This window comes from Enoplosus armatus, chromosome 18, assembly GCF_043641665.1.
Source record: "Enoplosus armatus isolate fEnoArm2 chromosome 18, fEnoArm2.hap1, whole genome shotgun sequence".
NCBI classification, from domain to species: domain Eukaryota; kingdom Metazoa; phylum Chordata; class Actinopteri; order Centrarchiformes; family Enoplosidae; genus Enoplosus; species Enoplosus armatus.
Genome location: NC_092197.1, coordinates 13,099,248 through 13,119,497, shown reverse-complemented (window position 1 = coordinate 13,119,497; position 20,250 = coordinate 13,099,248). Strand labels below are relative to the sequence as shown.

At 41.8% G+C, this 20,250-nt stretch overlaps 1 protein-coding gene across 1 annotated transcript in view; it reads left to right on the top strand.

Annotated features, from left to right (window-relative positions):
- Positions 1-3,882: 3,882 nt before the first annotated feature.
- The window catches only part of LOC139301197 (transmembrane protein 132C), a 127,843-nt gene continuing 111,475 nt past the window's right edge, over positions 3,883-20,250 (top strand). The window contains exon 1 of the mRNA XM_070924523.1: positions 3,883-3,949. Coding sequence (XP_070780624.1) covers positions 3,883-3,949 — 67 coding nt within the window. The remainder of the gene's footprint in view (positions 3,950-20,250) is intronic.

Here is a 20,250-nt window from a genome sequence, read left to right as displayed (position 1 = left end):
AAATATAACGTACCATGTTAGTTAGGCTTCCTGCATACACATTACAAATGCAGAACTGTAGTATCTGAGAGAGACAGACATCAAACTAGCTTTAACATGCTAACACATGAATCTCTCACACTGTGACTGTGTGTGTGTGTGTGTGTGTGTGTGTGTGTGTGTGAATTAGCTGCCATGAACCACAGATACAGCATATAGGAGTTATGTGTCACTGCCACACTTAGAACCACGTACATAACTCTTGACTTGACCCAAGTTTCCACGCGTGACTCTGCTGTTGGAAAGTCACTCATGATGTCGTGCCTCTTGCGTGACACTCAACATCACAGTCTAACGGGCTACTCCTTTACGTAATTAAGGGAAAGGAAGAATGAGAGATTTCTTTAATGTGAGAGAATTCTACAAAGTCAGCTCATTCTATGAACTTCTCACTACTTTGCGAGCTGAGCGGCTGCCAAGAAGCAACCTGTCCCAGAACGAAGGCAGGAGACGCTCAGAGCCAACAAGTGACATCCCACGGGTCTCTGCTCAACAGGGAGTAGGCGAAGATTTCCCAGCCAGGATGTGTGTGTCTGTGCCGGGTCACGCGGAGTCTTTCACCCTCCTCTAACACTGCCATCAGATAATCTGTTTTAAGTCTATTTTTTGCCTCTTTCATCAGCAGCTTATTAAACACTCACTGTGGGAACCATTAGGTGAAATGGGCAACAGAATGACTTCAGTCCTGTGAAATCCACTGCAGCTTCGAGGAAGGCGTGTACAGTATATTCATGTCTTTTACTGCAGTACTGTAAGTTATATCTGGATTGGACAAACAGTTCCAGACAGGGAATCAAAAATGATCGAATGAAATGGGTAAAAAGGATATTTGCAAAGTATAAAGTAGATATATATGTCGTCCTGATTTCAAAGGAGAAGGAGAAAAAATTTGATGATATGCTCTTTCACTATTGCTCAAGACAGACATTTAACATTTTGTATCTTAGGCACGCAGCTAATGTTCTCATCAGTGGAACTTATGCTGACTGCAATAAAGTTACATTCTTAGATCGCCAACATTACAAGCAGCCAGAGAGGATTGTAAAGGTCAGAGCCGCAGTGTCCTCAGAACATTTCTGACTGTAAAATGAACAAGACAGAAAAGAAATGTAAAAGGGGGGGGGGGAGCAAATTAAAGTGGGCAGAAGTAGAGGTGATATCCTGACAGGAGGCTGATGTAAGAAGCCATTTAAATAAATGTTTTTTTCAGCTGCTGACGCTGTTGTGATGGCTACTGTTTTAACATGAATATTATTTACCACCCTCTGCCACTTAAAGCTCTGCAAAGCAGTCATTTAACATTATTCAGATGTCAACTCTAAAGTAATAACATGTTGCAGGACACATGCTGGGGTCCATAAATAACACACAGGAAACAATAATTACATGTTTGGATTTTCAGCTTGAGGGAAAGGTGACAGGCCGAAATCCACAAAGCAGCTGAGGTTAGATGTCATCATGGAAGCCAGAAGTGTCTATACAACAGCAACGATAAAATCCATATTTTATGTCAACTCCACAAATCGGGTATGTGTTACGGGAAGCCTTCCTCGAGTGCCGCCATTAGAGAGGGAAATTCTGATTTATATTCCTCCTTCAATATCTTGTTCTACGTAGATGATGCTGGCGGAGCAGAAATCAGGAAGTAGAGGAGACGATGGAGGAAGGAGCTCTTCTCTTCCAAACCCACAGGGTCCCTCCACTTCTCTGCTGATGGCCTGTAATTGGTGTTTAGCACTGTTGTGGAGAGGCCCCAGCTGCAGGGTGGCTCCTCTGGCTGCCTTTCAACATGTCACTGGTTTGTGTGTTATGGCTTGTTCGCTCTTTTCCTGAGGAATAGTGAGCGTGTATGCTGGCAGCTTGGTCTTTTCACCCAGCACGGTGCAGAGGAAGCAAAACCAACAGCCGAGCGACATTATTCTTTAAAGGCAGGGATGGACGGATGGATAGAATCAATTACAAACTGGAGGTGTAGGATTTGACGGCAGTGGGCATTCAGGAGGCAATGTAAATACTGCCATGTGTTACTCTTCTTGAGGTTTCTTGCATCTTTATTTTGTGTGAGGATGTTCAGCCTGCGGTTGCGCTGAAGAAGATATTCATGCAGCTCCTCCTCATGTCTGAGTCATGAGTCAGAAGCTCACTGAGGGCAGCAGTGTGCAGTCAAAGGTGCCCCGTAGGGGGCACTGTTGGCTCTCTTGAACGACTCACGGCACAACAGGTTGCACTGCTCCACTCCTCTCCTCACTGACAGGACTCTAATGATCCGTCCAGGTTATGGGAGTGGTAAAATAAAAATCTATCGTGTGCTGTTTTGTGTCATTGTTAACCACTTGAACCTGAGTTCAGAGCATGAGTCATGCCTTTTGATTTTTATTACATATCACAAATCTCATATTTCTGTTTCCTATATTGTGGATTGTACTTCAATTATATATGTCAAGCTTCTTAAAATAATGCTGCCAAAAGCCATGCTGTACGACTACACCCGATAAAGATGCAAATCTGCAGTGTTCATTATCTACTGTTTAACTTGTGATTATTTCCCTCCTGTAGCGTCGCAGCCTTTTTATGCTAATTTTCACGATCCACCCGAACATGAAGCCTAATTAAACATTTTCCATCGCGAGGTTTGGAGTCAACTTTCTGTTTTTCTTCCAACGGTTTCGGGACTAAAAACAAAAAGCGCAATCCTCATGTGATATGCGCCGGGAATTGGGTGGCACAATACTTGCTGACGTGACGCCCGCAAACCCTCTAATTTGCCAATCCAGCCCGGAGTGCGCGTCCCCCCCCTCCAGCTTCTGCACCAGCACTCTCCGGTCCACAGCCCACAGGGTGCAGAGCGGCAACAGCTTGGGATCCACCCCCCCCCCCCCCCACCACCGAATCTGTGCACGCTCCTTCATCGTGTGGAAAGTTGGACTATTTGTTAGACACCGCATGCACTTCCATGTCACTGAGCGCATCCAGGTGGTTCGGACCGCTGTGGATCCAGAAGAGGAAAATACAATAGCTGCGCGTGCCATGAGATCTCTTTGGGAAGCATGAGATTGTTGAGGACTTTTTTTTGCTCTTATCGTGGAAGAAAAGATTGCAGCCTGACAAGAAGAGACGGGTGTATTTTAATGTCACATGTCAGTGGGCTGTTGGATGAGACCGCGGCGCCGAATCCAGAGCAATAAGAGACATGGTAAGAAGCAAAGAAACAAATGCGCCGATTTCACAGACTTAACTCCTCATTTCCATTTAAAGACGTTGGTGTTTCTTTTTTTGGTCGCCTTTTGTTGTTTTACAAATGTTTATTTTTCCAAAGCCCAGAGAGACAGAGAGAGAGAGAGAGAGGGAGAGAGAGAGAGAGAGAGAGAGAGAGAGAGAGAGAAATGGTAAATCCTTGACACGTTCAGCGCACATTTGTCAAATCAGAAACATCCTGGCTGCTGTGGGGTGTGATTGGTGACAGACGGTTTGTTCTCGCACACCCCGAGGCACCTGTTTTATTCTCAGAAATTAACAGCTCGATCAACAAAGAGGCGTGTGAGAAGTTGATTCATTACATGTGCTTCATAAAATCACCATTTTGGGAGTGAAAGCGACAAATGTGGACTTCTCCCCCCCCCCCCCCCCTGTTTGCCTTGATTAGGATCATAGCCTGTAACTGTGTTTGTGGTGGATGATACTGATCCGTGCATTCGTGTCTGTGATGGCAGGTGGTGTCGCACGGAATACAACTGTTTTGCTTTAAATGGAGAACTGCCCACAGAGGATAAATTGCGTGCAAAGTTGTGCGGCTTTCTGCTGAGGGAGTCGTCCGGCGCCCCCACCCACCCCCCACCCATAAACATGAGTCCGCGGAGAGACATGGGGCCGCTCCGGCGCGTGGGACTCACCGCGCTTCTCCTGTGCACAGGTAAGACCCCCAGAGGAGCCCCAGCTAATGTCAACGAGCACTTGTGTTCATACAGCCAGAACAAGAATTACGGAAATGAAAGGCAGTGGTCACATAATAAGAGACACTGTAGATGCATCAACCTTTACAGAGTGGGTTTTATTCCGTGTGGAACAGTTAATGAAATGCTAATTCTTTCCTTTTCAGCCAAGAGGACACATATGATTTATGAGCCATGTAATTAGCTGTAAGCTGCTGTGGCAGAATACAAAATGACTTGTTAATATTAACATGAATGAACTGTGACAGTTGCCTAGAGAGTGTGTGGGTTTGGGTGTTGTAGCAGTGCTTAAATGGGATGCAGTGTGTGAGCATGGCACTGCAGAGCACCAGGAATAACAACAGGCTGCAGACACAACCCAGAAAAAAAGAGCAAGTGCACCTTTTCACCAACTTTGAGCAGTTCTGCACCTTGGAAACCTCGAAACTTGTGTGTGGGTGAATGTGTGTTTTCTGAGTGTGTGGTTGTGTTTTGGGGTGATCAAGTCGATATAATTGTCTGTGTTATGTGTGTTTTGCAGGATGTGTGGGCTTTTGTAGACCTGTGACATGTAGGTAAAAATGAAATCATGTGTTTTCATCCTCGCAATCAAAGTAGTATGTAAAACACCCTTTCTCACTCGGAAACAACGTATTTTATTTTTGTAGTTGTGTCCGTCCTTCCATGTGGTAACATTTCATTAAAAAAATGTCCTTCCTGAGTTCTGGGAATGCGTCAGCCTCGCTAAACCTGGGTCCATTAGCAACAAGGGCAGTCCGATTGTTTTACTGTCTTGCAGATGGGTAGAGTAGCCAAAAACTGTGCTCAAGTAAAAGTGCGGTTACTTTATCATAACCAGGCAACCAACACCGTACAGGATTCTCGTTGGCTGTTAGCCCGACAAACTCACTGTGACGACATGACACCAGAACTTAACTGCACCCAGCCAAGAAATAGCCCTGCACGTAACCCCCGCAAAACGGCGCACTGTCGTTTTTTTTGTTGTTGTACGGATTAGACAAACAAGATACAACTTAATTAGTGAGCAGATTTTTTTTTACTTTTGGACAGAGCCAGGTGAAGTGTTTCCTCCTGTTTCCAGTCTTTAAGCTAAGCTATGCTACGCTAAGCTCTTCCATCTGTAGCTTCATATTTGACGGACAGATGTGAGAGTCTAACTCTTGGCAAGAAAGCAAATATAGTTATTTCCCAAAATGTCTGACTATTTCTTTACGTGCATGTAATGGAGTGGATAGTATTAGTCACTTCTGCTTATGTGGAAGTGAAAACAGAGGTGAACATTAAAAGTAGCACACAAACTCATCGCTGTAAACGTCGCTCAGACTCAGCAGAGCTACTTCCTGCTGTGATGTGAACAGTGAATTTATTGTAACCAACCTGTCTAATCGTCTGACAGCTGATCTTACTTGGTCAAGTGGATTATTTCTAGCAAATTGCAGGCATTAAATTGATGAGTAAATGCTATTATAAGCAAATGGAAAAGTGGTAGGGAAAACGAATTTGTATTAAGAATTAAAATAAATAAAATAAGGCGAGTGGCTCTTTTCACCAGATGGAAGCCACTCCACATATATACAGGTAGGCCAAAGATTGATCCATATCTCACTGAATCTGGCCAGACTCTTAATCTTTGCAGGTGAAAGTGGAGAGGAGGGGGAAAAAAGACACATTCCATCCTGTCAGTCAACCCCCTGGTGTGCAGTGTCTCAGAGGATATTATAACTCTCCAGCCATCTGATTGCTTTCACCAAGAGGTTCTAGGTTGTCTCTAGACGAGACGCACGCACTGACAGGCACATCCTGTGGAGGATACCCACACACACACACACACACACACACACACTCACATACTGCCAGACTGGCCATCAGGACATTTGGAAATACTCCATATAGCCTGGCATGCTATAGGATGTGATACAGGCAGCTTTTTAAACAAGACAGATTGGGGGATTGTCATCTCTTAGTCAGGATAGAAAAAGTTTCAGGGGTCTTCACAGGAAGGAAAAACTATAAAAGTTGCAGAATTTATGAGTTTATTAAGTCAAAAACCAAAGGGATCCTTCGCTTACATTTGGGCTCAGCATGTGACGACCCAAAATAATATTTATTTATTGCAACAATTACTATTAAAAGTCTCTTATAAAGCACATCTGACCTGAAGAGTACTTATAGATTATTTACTTAGTATTAATAAAGTCATGTTGAATGGCAGGTCAAATACCAAATACGACATATATCTCTATATATGTATATATGAATATATAATTGTCTTATATGCATACTGTATAGTTTTCATAACTTGTTCCAAAAAGTACTTGAGTTCCCGGTATAAAGGGCACTGTGCTAAACAAGAGTGGGAGGATTCCCACTCAGTGTTTGGCTGCTCTTTTGTATGTGTGTGGGCCCGGCCAGAGTGGATTAGGAAGGAAAGTTGAAAAGTTACAAAACCAAAACGCATATATCCTTAATTTAATAATATCTCTCTCTCTCTCTCTCTCTCTCTCTCTCTCTCTCTCTCTCTCACACACACACACACACACACAGTCCTAACCAAAAGCACAGTAGCCAGAGGCGTTCAGGCTATCTGAGGGTGGATTTTAGAACAACTGGTAGTTTCAGATGTCTACCTGTTTAGCGAAGCTTAGGGAAAGATTGTGGTGAGCATTAATTAAAAAAGTGAACGTTTAGCTCTGGTCTCCTGCATGAAAGTCAAACAGCCTACTCGCCTATCCACTACCATGACCTCCACTACCCTTTACTCTCCGCCTCTCTACATAAAGGGCACGCTACTTCCTGCATTAGAACTGAATGTTGGCAAACTGTGAGGTCTGATTTGATTTAATTCCTTGGATACCGGGCTGGGTTATTTAATTTCATAATATTCAATGAACAAGAAACAGGCAGAGAAAGTGGAGCAGCATTACACCCTACTTCAGTTATTATACATAAAATATGGAGAAAGGCTGAGATTTCAAAGAATGCAGTGTTTTGCTAATGTGCATAGCAAACGTTATGTGCCGTTTACTTGTTGGGTGGTAAAGATCACCTGTCCAGAAAGGGTCCTCAAGCAAACCCTGAATGCTGTACACCAGTGTTATAAACAGTGGAAAGTTTATATTTGGTGGGTGATTCTTGAATTAAAAAGAGTTAATGAGCACCATTAACAAGTTCCACATGAGCCCCCAGAGGGCCAAGATCAGCCCTGCATACTGTAGCTCATTAAGCTTTGATGCTATTTCCACAATATTCTAGGACTTTTAGTCAATTCAGCGCTATTATTGGCTTGAGGTTGTGGAGTGTCCGTGCACCAGTGGTAGTTAGCTGGTCAAGGTTCAGGGATATTACCTTTTCAGTTGCACTGTTTGTTAAACTGATACATTTTCTTTCACAGAGGTTGTACTTCTTACACAGCTAGAATGTCTTCCTTATAACCTTTTCATCTTTTTGAAAAGTCACAGTCAATAAACTCATATTGAAGCAAACTGAACGCGGGAACAGGTCAGACCTGTTTTTCAAAAGAACAGATTAACAAAAATATTTTTTTCAATAACCAGGCATCTGTGGCCTTCTAGAGACGGCAGGGGATTTGTTTTACCTCAGTTTTCACAGTGAGTGTTTAACAGTCTACTGACGAAACAGGCGAAATACTTGAGACCTTAAACAGATGCCAATGTTAGGACAGGGGAAGAGCCCAGAATGACCCTGCACACACATTAAGGCTGTGAAATCTAAATTGGCGTCTACCTCCTGGAGAGCAAAGTCTCATGGGATATTACTTGTAGGCTCTGAGCATCTTCCTGTTTAATGCTGGGAGGAGTTTGGCAGAGCTGTGTGCTTCTGGGTAGCGATTCTGCTGCAAGAAAAAGAAGAAGCCTTTAGAATAAGCTGACTTTGTAGAAAACTCTCATGTGAAAAATTTCTCCCCTTCTTTCCTTTTTTTTCACTCTTGTTTTCTCCTTAAATGCTTCAAAAGGCATTCCTATGAGCTGTAATGTTCATTACCATAAAACAAGCACTAGGATACTTGTTACTGGAGGCCTCGACCAGGAAGCTGAAATTGAGTCAGTCCCTTAGACATTGCAGAACAAAGTGTTTGACTTTCCAGAGGCAAAGTCAAAGTTTATCAAACTGAAAAGAACACAACATTTTGTCTGTAAAGCAATAGCCCTCTAGACAAACACACATCTAATAATAATTTGCCAAATCCTGTGCGAGAATGTGCTCTCACTGAATGAAATGCTGTATTATACAGTGATAGATGAAGCCTGGCTTGCCATGGATGACACCAGGGAGCCATATGTCACATTATATGGGTCATAAGACAGAGACGCAAGTCATAAAGTGAAAGGTCATGTAAAACTGTGCTGAGTAAAATTTGTAGTACAAAAAGCTACTATGTACTATGGTCTGGGTTAAAGTAACTTGAATTAGATTTAATTAAAATTGAACTGAGCCACTTGTAGTTCAGAATCAGAATCATTAAATACTTTATTGATCCCTGGGGGGAAATTTTACAGTACTGGTGCTCCCATTCAAGATTAGAAAGCAGCGTAAATTTAGAAATAAAAGTATGTACAAAATATAAAAATAAGAAATATAAAAAATAAAAAATATGCACATTTACAATATTTAAATGAAAAATAAAGTTAAAAACATATACAGCAGCAATGTATATGTATGTCTATATATATGTATATATATACTGTCATGTAGTTCTTATACAGTCTTGTCAGTATGAAGGAAGCTTTTGCCGGCTGGTTTAATAATAGAGTTGTAGTATCCTATATTTTATTTCTTTCAGTCTAATTGAGAGTTTGACAAAGTAACAGTGTTTAGGCCACTGTAAAAACAAATCCCTGTGGTCATTAATACTTTCCTTAATTCAAGATTGTTTTTATGCATTAAGAATTACAAAGAAAAAAAACATGAATTGCACAAATTCATCTGTTGTCTTTCTTGAAGAACTCCACTCACATTTCAGCTCATATTTTCAGTTTACGAACTTGTGAAACTGTTTAAAGCTGCAGTTACTGATTTTTTGGGGGGCTACTTGGGGGCACATGAACAAGCTGTAAAAACAGAATTGGCTTTTTATGAACTTGTGATAATAATGATATCTTTATTTATATAGCACTGATAAAGCAAAGTTACAAAGTGCTTCACATAGTAAGCAGAGAACACATAAAACATAACACAGAAACATAAAAACACAGGAATAAAAGGAAACACAAAAAATTAAAAATGGCAAAACCCATAAACAGAATAAAAACAAGAATCAGACGAAATCAGGGGAATGCGGTTTGATAAAAGTCCGCTTTAAGCTTAGATTTAAAAGAAGCCACTGACTCAGCCTGCCGTATTTCCTCAGGCAGGGTGTTGCAAAGCCTCGGGGCTCTTGTTTCAAAAGCTCTGCCCCCCTTAGCCTTCAGCCGAGAGTCTGGAACAGATAAAAGGCCCCCACTAGAGGACCTCTAAGTGTGAGCAGGGTTGTATGGGAATAAAAGATCTGAGATATACTGGGGAGTCAGACCATTTAGTGCCTTGTAAGTAATTAAAAGAACCTTAGAATCTATTTGTTTGTGTTGCTGGAGCCAATAACAAGAATTTCTGTTTTGGTTGAGTTCAGTTGAAGAAAATTCTTAGACATCGAGTTTCTTACATCTACTAGGCACCTGTACAGAGCTCAGCATACTGAGGTCAGTGGGCTTAACGGGGACATACAACTGTAGGTCGTCAGCATAACAGTGAAAGGAAACATCATGTCTACGAATAGTATTACCTAATGGGAACATATAAAAAGAGGATAAAATTGGTCCCAAACTTGACCCTTGAGGTGCCCCATACTTGACAGTGGTAAATGAGGACATATGGTTGTTAATGGACACGTAGAATAGGATTTGATCCAACTCAGTACAGTACCTGATATGCCAACCCATTTCCTCAGTCTGACTAATTCTATTATCGATGGTGTCAAAAGCAGCACTCAGATCAAGTAGTACAAGAATGGCACACATGCCAGCATCGTCTGTCATTAAAATCATTAACACAGATGTATATCAGTTGTGCCTGGATGATCCAGATAAGCAGCTCTTATTAGGGTGTTGACAGTTAATGCCTCGATGGCAATGAGCAATTTTAAATTTTTTTAATTCAATAGAGTTGAGGCAATCCTTGCCCCCTGCTGATACACCCTTTTCATCCACCTGGCACCCTTATGTTTTCTGGAGAAATGCTCTGAGCATCCAGAGTTCAAATACAAGCAGAAACACACCTTATATCTCCAAGGCTTTTTCATTTCCATCTAATTTGATACAAAAAGAAGTGAGCCTTTGTTGCGTTATGTCTGACAGAACATTTTGGAAAAAGGTGGCTGTTTCATCAGCAGAGAATGTCATCAGCATCAGGCTTGGAGAGATGTAACTAAAATGAATGGTGTGGAGTTTCCCCCCCCCTTTTAGTTAGCTAATGGCATTAGCTAATGTCATTACCTGTGCACATTAAGTGATTGACAGGAACTGACTTTGATGTTGCACAGTGATTGCACTGTACAAGGACGGTCCAGCATTCTGTGCAGGAAATTCAAACTATAGAGGAAATGGTGTCCAGTGTGAGTTGTGTTTTCTAACAACTAATATTATAGCAATTGTTGGTGACGACTGAAAATAGCCAGGCAGGTCTGGTGCTGCTCAACTCAAATGAAAATACTGAGGTGTACATTGAGTTAAACCTGAGAATTCAGAAAGGCGTAGGCTTTAGACAGCATGACAAATGAGGGGATTTTACTCCTTTAACTATTTCTTCAGTCATAGGACATGGTCATTTGCTTTCCCTGAAATCCATAGGATGTAATCCACTGGGGAAAAATAAATGCAAAAAGTGTCTTTCTTTTCCCACAGGTTTTGCTTTACTAATAGGATCAAAAACAGAAAGGATGAAAAGGAGAATAATCAATATACAGCATTAAGATGAAACATTGCCCTGCTTTCCTTCTTCACTCAGTGTTTGGAGGATTGGGAATACAGCGCGCCTAACCGTGGCTGGCACACGAAGATCCGTGCTGATGCACCCCGACACACATAATCACACACAAACGCACGTGTGCAGCATCTCTAAAGCTTTTGTGACACATTGTAACTGCGCACTGTAAACACACACACACACACACACACACACACACAGAGGCACACACAAGGACTCATCTGCTTGGGCAAACAACTTCACAGCCATCCAACTGGGAGAGGATCGCACTCTGCGGGAGGTCTGGAGACAATTAGCATAACTAACAGAACACTCAGCGCACACCCAGAAAATCAGAAGGAAATGAAAATGAAGCTATGCAATCAGAGCAGAGAAGGAATGTGAACAGCTTTTTTCTTTTGTTACTTCCTGTGCGGAAGATTGACAGAGAGAGACCACATATTTATCTCGCCTCACCAGCTCTGGTCCCACAAGACGGTGGAGGTACAGTACGTGTTCTCCTCTGCCGCATGGGCTTCAACCCCCTGCTGACATGGCCTCACGTTATGGAAGAGTAGCGCAAAAGTTGTGCAACAAGTTTTCTCGAGGAAGCCAATAACATTTCTCTTTTCTTGTATTTCTGATGAGAGCTGTGCCATTTTGTGTCCGTTTCTGTTAGTGAATGCTGCAGGTACCATGGTAGAGATGATGATAGTTTTCTGGTATTGCCCTTATCTGCCCAGGTCAGAGCAGTAAGATATTGCCTTAGCGTTCTTTTTTTTTTTTTTGTCCAAACATGATTGATAACGGCGGAAACGGTCCAGATGGGCGGCAAGTCGTCAAGTCTTTTTCCTGTAGGCCTCCACAGGCACAATATCAAACTTTTCTGTCTGTCTGTCTCTCTCTATCTATCTGTGTTGTTATTGCCTGTCTGACTCCGCTGTGAAGAGCTGTTGCTCATTGATTGATTCACCACCCGGCTCATCAGATGTTAAGAGATCAGAAAATAACCACTCGAAAAAGTTCAGCCTAGCACAACAACAGAAAAAATGCAGACAGGTGAATTTTAATTTCAAACTTGATAGGCACTTTGGAATTGAAACCTGAAGGGAAACTATTCCACACCTTTAGGAAGGCGGTTCCCAAACCAAGACTCAATTCCCTTACCAATTTTCAGCAACACTGCCTCAAGAGAGGTAAACATTGCTGAGAGCCCCAGCCAATAAAAAAAATGTATTAGCAATAGGACTTCCATCTTCCAAAAGCTATATCTGTATAGGTGTTAATACTTTCATGCAGTAAGCCAAGTGAGGCTCAGAACACTTCAACCATAGTGATAAATAGATTAGAATAGCCTCAGCACTTTTCAAATGTAATAATTGTGTAGTATTTGCCTCAGATTATCAGAAATGTGCAGTTGTGCATGTAACTTCTAATAGCCGATGCCAACTTAAACGCTGACAGTTTGTATTCTATATGTTAATGTGATAACTATGCTCAGCACACAGTCGCTTCAGGACATTTTAACAGCGTATGACTCTGTGCAGTTTCACACAGTACCGAGGGTTCGTGGATTGCTTTTCAGCAGGCTGTATGTATGTATGGTGTGCTTGGCCGGGTGATACATTGGCCGGGAGAATGAGACACAGATATTGATCGATCTGTTGGCTTCAGGCCAGACCTGAGCCCAAAAATTGTGAGCAGCCTTAATAAACTGTTATTGGTCAATTTCTAGTTAACATTAAATGTGCTGATGGCCAGTTGGTAGGCCCTATTAGGTCAGAAAATTGTAATCTGTGCAGCAGTGGAACAGATGTCATGACGGAATGAGAAAAAAAATCGTGTGTGTGTGTGTGTGTGTGTGTGTGGGGAGGGATTTGGGGATGTGTGTGTTTTAGCAGTGGTGACATACAAAATGTCATCTTTTTGGAGTGGCCTGCCAAATTTTTTTTATCTGTAATCAGATTCACAATAATCAGAAATGTGGATCCTCACATATTATGGTCTTTCTTCATTATCGTCCTCTTTGCATTCTTCCCCTCTCATCCTCCTCATCTTTCCCCTGCTTCTTCTTCTCCCCCCACTTACCGTCTTCCCCCTCACCTTCACATCTTCATCATCTTCAATCACTGCTCTTATCTCCACCAGCCTTTCTCCTTCCCTCTTCATTTACTGTTTTTTATCTCTTTTTCCTCACATGTTCCAGTTTCTTCCATCAAAGAGCAAAGCTGAATATACAAATACAAAAATATCATGGATTTAAGGGAAAGTTTAACAGCAAAAGTTTTTCCTCAAAACTATTGTATGTAAATATTATATCTATATTTTTATATAATCATCTCCTTCCAAAGTGTTTTATGTAAGATGGTACAAAGAAGGGAGTTAGGTGAGAAGATCAATACCACTGTCATGTCTGTACGGCAAACATATAGCTACCACCACCAGCCGGTTAGCTTAGTTGAGCATCAAGACTGGAAACAGCTAGCCTGGCTCTGCCCAACGGCAACAAAGTAGGACTACCAGCCCCTCTAAAGCTCATTCATGAACAATGTATTCCTCATTTGTTTAACCAAAGTGTTAAGTAATGCTCTTGTTATTTACATACACGTAATGCTGCTCTGGTTAACCACTGCTGGTGTATCTTGTGTTTGTTCTGTATTATATGGATGTATATGAATTTAATAATAAACATAATATCATATGTAAAGTGCAACACAGAAATTAATCCATCCCCTTGTAACTGTTTTAATCTACCTTTAAGCTGCCTGTGCCACCAGTGACTTAGTGTTTTACACTCTTTGCCCATCGCTGATCTGCCTCAGCTATGCTGTCAATAGTCACCCTACAGAGCAGTTCACGTGGCCTCTTCTGGCAGAATGTACCGACCCGTACGTCATGCTTTATTTCTGTAATCCGTGGTGAGATCTTTTAACCACATCTACACTCTCCATTGCATCTACCGTTGTGTCTCCATGCACTCATTAGTTTTACTCTCCCGCCGTCCGTGGCCTTTACTTCTCTTTAGAATTTAATTACCATAGGTAACTAGACCAACCAACACACATTCTCACCACAATCAATCTAAATAGAAGAGGAATGGCCAATCCATTGCCTGCTCGGCCTGGTTGCACCGACTCAACAGACAAAGTGAAGAGGGCAGGGCTTGTCGCGCTGGGCTCTGATTTTCCAATTTCCTTCCCCATGTGCCTCCAGTGAAGGGCTACCGAGATATATGTAAAGAGAACAAGAGCTCCGCCTCAATTTTTGAGGCTTTTGACTCATCTGCATGCTGTTCCAACATTTGTCAACACGCAGGAGATTTGAAGGCTTTGGCAAAAAGGGTTGATCAGATTACCCTAAATATCCGATCACTTATATGCCATAATGTGTCTTTTCAGCACTTTAATCTATGCTCATCACGTGCCTGCACCCAATCCAAGGCAATAACAGCGCCTCTTATTTAGTCATCCTGTCCCCGTTTCCCGAATGAGCAATATACTGTGCTGCTCTGGGCATGCCCAGGGCCAGATCTGGGCCCGGTGCCTCAGTAATAGGGGATAAATCAGTTCTTAAAAGGTCCATATAGGGGGGAACCGAAATGTATCCAAAGCCGAAGGATTTAAACAGAGACATGAAATCCCCTTTGTTTTGCTGTGGGCAGTGAAGCTGAGTGAGTGAGCCTTGTGTGGGCTCTTGGTACCGGTCTGGGGCCTCGTGGGTGCCAGCACTTTCCAGCGGGTAATTTGGCCTCTCTGAGCCAGTGTGTGTGTAATCTCCATGAATACAGTGAGGATGCAGGTCCCTCACTTTCCAAAGTAGGCGTGGAAGGACACATGCCACTATTATTTAAGGTAACTGATGAGGTAGACAGCTGGACTGATGTGGTCCACTCATGTCTTAACACTCACAGCCTGAGGTGTGATTTCTATCAGCACTTTTCATTTTCTTTAGCTTCTCATCCTTCTGGTTTGGGCCCTGTGTGGGTTCGATTGATGGATTCCCAGGAGGTCCAAGGACTGCTGTTGATTTTTGCTTTAGATAATTGAATATAAGAATATGTTACAGATATATCATCATCTCTATATCATTTCGATGGAGCTCCCCCCACGTTTTATAGAGGAGAATACAAACATATGACAAGCTCAAATTCACAACTTGCCATTTCCCTAATTGCTCAGGTCATTTGTTTTTTTATACCAAAAAAAGGAGGCAGAAAATGTTGAGAAATGTATGAAAATATATTGACGCGCTGCCAACAAGAACCGACAGTACAGTATGCTTCATGTTTGTCCTTGTATTGCATTACAATCTTTGTGCTACATCTTGCATGCAGGGTGCGGGATCAGATAGCTTTCCTCTATGCAGTGACTGCCTGTCCTACACAGTTATCTGCTGCTGCAGATAACTGCTTTTGTTTAAACCACCAGAGTCTGTTAGCAAAGACAGTTATCGCTGACTCAATGTCAGATACATAGGGCACATTGTAGAGGTTGTTCAAAGCATATCAAGTAGGGCAGCTGTGATTATTTTCATCATTTTTTGATTATTCAATTCATTTAGCCCTTAAATTGTCAGAAATTGCTCATCACAAGCTCACAGAGCCCAAGGTGACGCTTCAAATTGCTTGTTTTCTTCAACCAACAGACCCAAACCCAAAAGTATTTAACTTTTTTACAATGATATGAAACAGAAAAGCAACAAAACCTAAAATGTAAAATCTGAAATCATCAAATGTTTGGCATTTTTCCTTGATAAATTACTTTTCTTTCTGATAAGCAGCATGACTCAATGCAATGTCTGTGTGAGTGAAATACTTCAACAACTAATGGATGGATTCCATTCATGGTCCCCAGAGGATGAAGCTTACAGCGCCACCAGAAGGTCAAAATGTTATCCAGCTAAATATGTTAAGATCTACAAAATGGATTGGCACAACATTTTGCGCAGTTATTCATGGTTCCCAGAAGATGTGTGTGTGTAATGACTTTAGTGATCCCCTGAATGATGACATTGGCATTTAGCTCAAAGCGCCTCACAGAGCCGCCAGCGTGGTGATAGACTCGTAGTTTACATTTATTGACTTATTCCATTTTCCGCTGATAGTGCTTGATGAATATTTAACAAACTAATATATATGGTATTTTAAAAAGCACTGTGTGTGTAGGTGCATTATGAATCACTGGTAAAGAGTGTTTAAACATCCTGGAGTACAGAGAGGAAGCAAACATTTGCAAATCCTTAAAAGATGAAATCTAGATTGAGAAAATGACTGGGGGGGAACTGGACTTTCATCATACTGAGGAAACCTGCTATTCAGAAATGGCAGCCTGGTACCTTGAAGCTCTTGCTTCAAACACTTTCCTCCTCTGTAGTATATTTTGTCTACTTATCTTCAAAACATGCTTGCTCAGTTCGATGTTTGCTAATATTTGCCTTGGCATTCTTAGGTTGGATTTCCTCACAAGCTGGAATATACCTCCAATCTGTAAAGCTAATTACTACCACTTCCCTCCCGATGTTGTACAGGGCAGAGGTTCTTTCATATGTAGATTTGATTAAATTATGCTATGGTGAGCTCATTAGATTAGATTTACATTTAGAGATGTTTTTGTGCTCCGCCCTCCCCCTCCCTCCCTCCCTCCCTCCGCCCCTGAACCCTCTCAACACGAGTACTGCAATCACAGGATTCTGATGACCTGACATTTCCTGGCCAGTTTTCCACCGCCGCAGCACTGCTCGCTCACAAAGTCGTGTCTGCTCATCAAAGCTAGGAAATGGCACCATGCTGCTTTTAGATTCACGGTTCACTTTGCTATATTAAACACTCTCATGGTTTTGTAATGGGTCTATCTGGTTAATTAAGTGGGTGAGAAAGCAGATCAAAGGCCTCTGGTTGATAAAGTCAGTATTTTGGACCATACCGGCCGTGTAGTGTCCAGACACCAAATTTGTGTCGGTCAGTAAGGGATGGGACACTTCACTCATCCTGTCTGCTGTCAGGCTTTGATATTTTAGTGATGAATAACCAATGATTTAACTTTTATTCTAAAATTTCAACATTAACTCTTACTTTTTCACACTGAACTAAAGTAATTGCACCACATTTTAGATTTGTTTAAGTTGTTTTTCTTAAGGGTGTATGGATAAATCTGCAGGATGACTGACTGTTTTAGGTTAGCTTGTTTAAAGAAAGCAGTGGATCTAATCGTGAGAAGAAAAAAAAAAAAATTAGAGAGGTAGCCATCAATCATAAACCCCCGTTTTTCCTGCTGTCAAATTACCTCTGCACCATCACACCACCCCCGACTGCAATTTCATAGAAAACGAACACTTTATCTTTCCAGCTGTCAGAGGAATGATCGGCTAGTTGATTATGACGTTAGCGTTGCGGCATGCCGATTAAGTTTCACTGTTCAACATTTAGAGATGACTAAGTCTCTGCACACCCTACAGTGCGTACGGCATGCAAAACATGCAGGATAAGGTATGTGTATGAATATTAACATCATAAATTCTGGTCGTATTTCCATTTGCTCACAGCTTTTCTTTCATAATGATTTTTTTTTTCAATTTCTTTTTTGCTGATGCGATATTACACAGGAGAATAATAGTGGTAGAATAAAAGGGAGGATTGAGGGCTTATCTGGCTCTGCAGGTGTGGTATTACAGGCCTCTCAATGGGAATCAGACTTGTGGTGTGAAGTATAAGCTCCTGCACTGCGCAGAGCATTCTGTACATAATCCCAGTGCACTTTCCCATAACTGGGAGCTGGGACAAAGTGAAGGGCACACAGTCTGTTGGCAGCATGACACTGACAAGCGGCCACTGGGGGGGGTGGGGGGGGCAGGAGTGGTTGTCATGCTTTGTCTGGCTGTGATGCTGCTGCAGCTCAGCACTGCCAGGGAGAAATCTTTTCCAATCCAACGAAAAGGCCATTCCTTTCTTCCTTTCAGTGTTAAATAACACACTCAAAAGAGAGAAAAAAAAATCACGAATGATGGGCTGATAATGTCATTAGAGGAGAAAAGGCTTAAGACTCATTCTACTGTACTGAGAAATGAGTTCAATGTGGCCGAAACTATTATCCCACTAAATATAACATTATCTTCAAACAAGCTCATTATATATTATTAGTGATGTAACACATTTGGATGGCACATCCTTCAAAGCAGCGCATCTATTTTCATTATACTAATCTATTTTTGGGGCTCCACAGTGTTCGGCTCAGCTAATCAAAAATCAGCCCCCAAACTTGTGTTATGTGCTCATCTATTTTCACTCCACATTGTGGTACAATGAGACAGTGGATCTGGACCACTGAATATTCAGTGAGTCTTTGTAGACTAATTATAATGTGTGTCTTCATAAACTTGGGGACTGCATGCGGTGACTGAATAAAGCAGAGCAGAAAAATAAATTGATTTCTTGCTTTGATGCAGCTGTGTTGTGTGCACAAGTGTCTGATGGGGGGCTGAATGAAATAAAGAACTCTTTAGTCTTTATTTCTTCTGTATGATAATTCAGACCAGCTACAGTACATTGTGCCGAATCCCTGCCTCAGCACGCGGATTGCAGGAAATCTATTCTGGGCTGTGGTGAAATTAATGGAACATTTTATTGGTGCAGGTCATGTTTGTGGTGTTTGTGGCATTGTAATAAAGAAGAATGTTGAGGAATGTCGAGGAGGTGGAACATTGAAATGCCCCCTGGCAGGTTCTACTCGCTTGAGAATGGGAAATAAGTCCATCATGGGCGAAGCTCGCTCAGAACAAGTAATGATTTATGTGAGTTTGGATGTGTTTGCACACGTTTGCTGATTGAGCATGTGCAGCATGTGCATACAAGCACACAAACATCAGGATATATGCATACAAATACACTCATATGGACGTATGAACATATGCTCAGTCTTATATAGTTATTCAAGCATTCAGGGCACCTCGCCCACATTCATGCGCACACACTCACACAAAGAGATAAAGGCCAGCCATAATAATAGGAACCAAGAGGGTGTACTGGGGCGCTGTGCACAAATTGCTCTTATGTCTCGAATTTGTATGTTAAATATTTTCCGTATTTTCTTTCTAAACATTTAAATTGAACTTATTTCTGCTCACCATCGAGACAACAAGGCGGCCTAATGGAAAAAGACGGTAGAAACTGCTCATGCGTGTCCATCAACGTCAGTGACCATAAATTGAAACTTTAAATAGAACTGAAAACTTTTAAAACTGCTGCATCTAGCAATTTCACATCAGTAAAGCATTGGCACATTCATTTGAGAAATTAGCGTAATTAATGCAAACAAATGAGACCATTAGATCTCAGCAGCTATTCGCTTTGCATTTTAAAATGTGAGTGAAGTACACTGAAGAGGCCGGTTAGGTTTTGTGCAATAGCAGACATTGGAACAAATCAAAGTTACTTATTTAAAACTATATCTCATCACACCATGGCTTTCTTTTGTCTTGACATCATCGTGTTTATTGTCATGTCAAGACAGTCCTTCAGCCACTCATAATTATGCAGTGTTGCCTCCTTGTGCCAACCAGCTGGAAGCTAACAAGCAAAGTAAGGCAAAGTGAAATGATTGGATCATAACGAGGATGGATAAATACCTGATGAAAACAGGATCCTGGAACAAAACACATGCAAGGCCACCAACACACAACCTGCCAGTATCATGTGTCGCTTCTCTGTAGCAACAGAGAGCTAGAAACCAGCTTTACAGCCAAATGCATTCAAGCGACTGTTCCTTAGTGAGCCTTGAAGTCGCTTTAGGCTCACGGTGCCTGCACAAAGTAACCACACTGTTTGTGCCGCCAAACACATGTTGCTCCAGGAATACTCTGTGAGGGGAAACTGGTGGGAACTTGACGTTACAGGACCACTCAGCTGCTCATATGTGACCTGGACTAGGATGTGTTGTTCAACTCATAAAACAGGGACGAGCCGGTCCACATTGCATCTAGTTTAATTCAGCTCTCCCATCCTTGTACAGACACCACACACACACACACCGCTCTCTCTGCCTTCTTTTATCTCAAACACAGATTGTTTGATCATGGAGTTACATACATAATTTGAATAGAGTAACTGCAGCACACACGGACTGTATGGAAATGTTGAATATCGTTATTGCAGCTGATTGTTGTTTGTTGAAGACATCTTAATTGGGAAAAAAAACTGGAAAGAAAATCTGAAAAGGTCTAAAAAGAAGTATGAATACTGCTTAAGGTCGGATTTTACTGAAAAGTATGTTGAGGACACTGAATTTGATGCTTCGAAGAGTAATAAACTGAA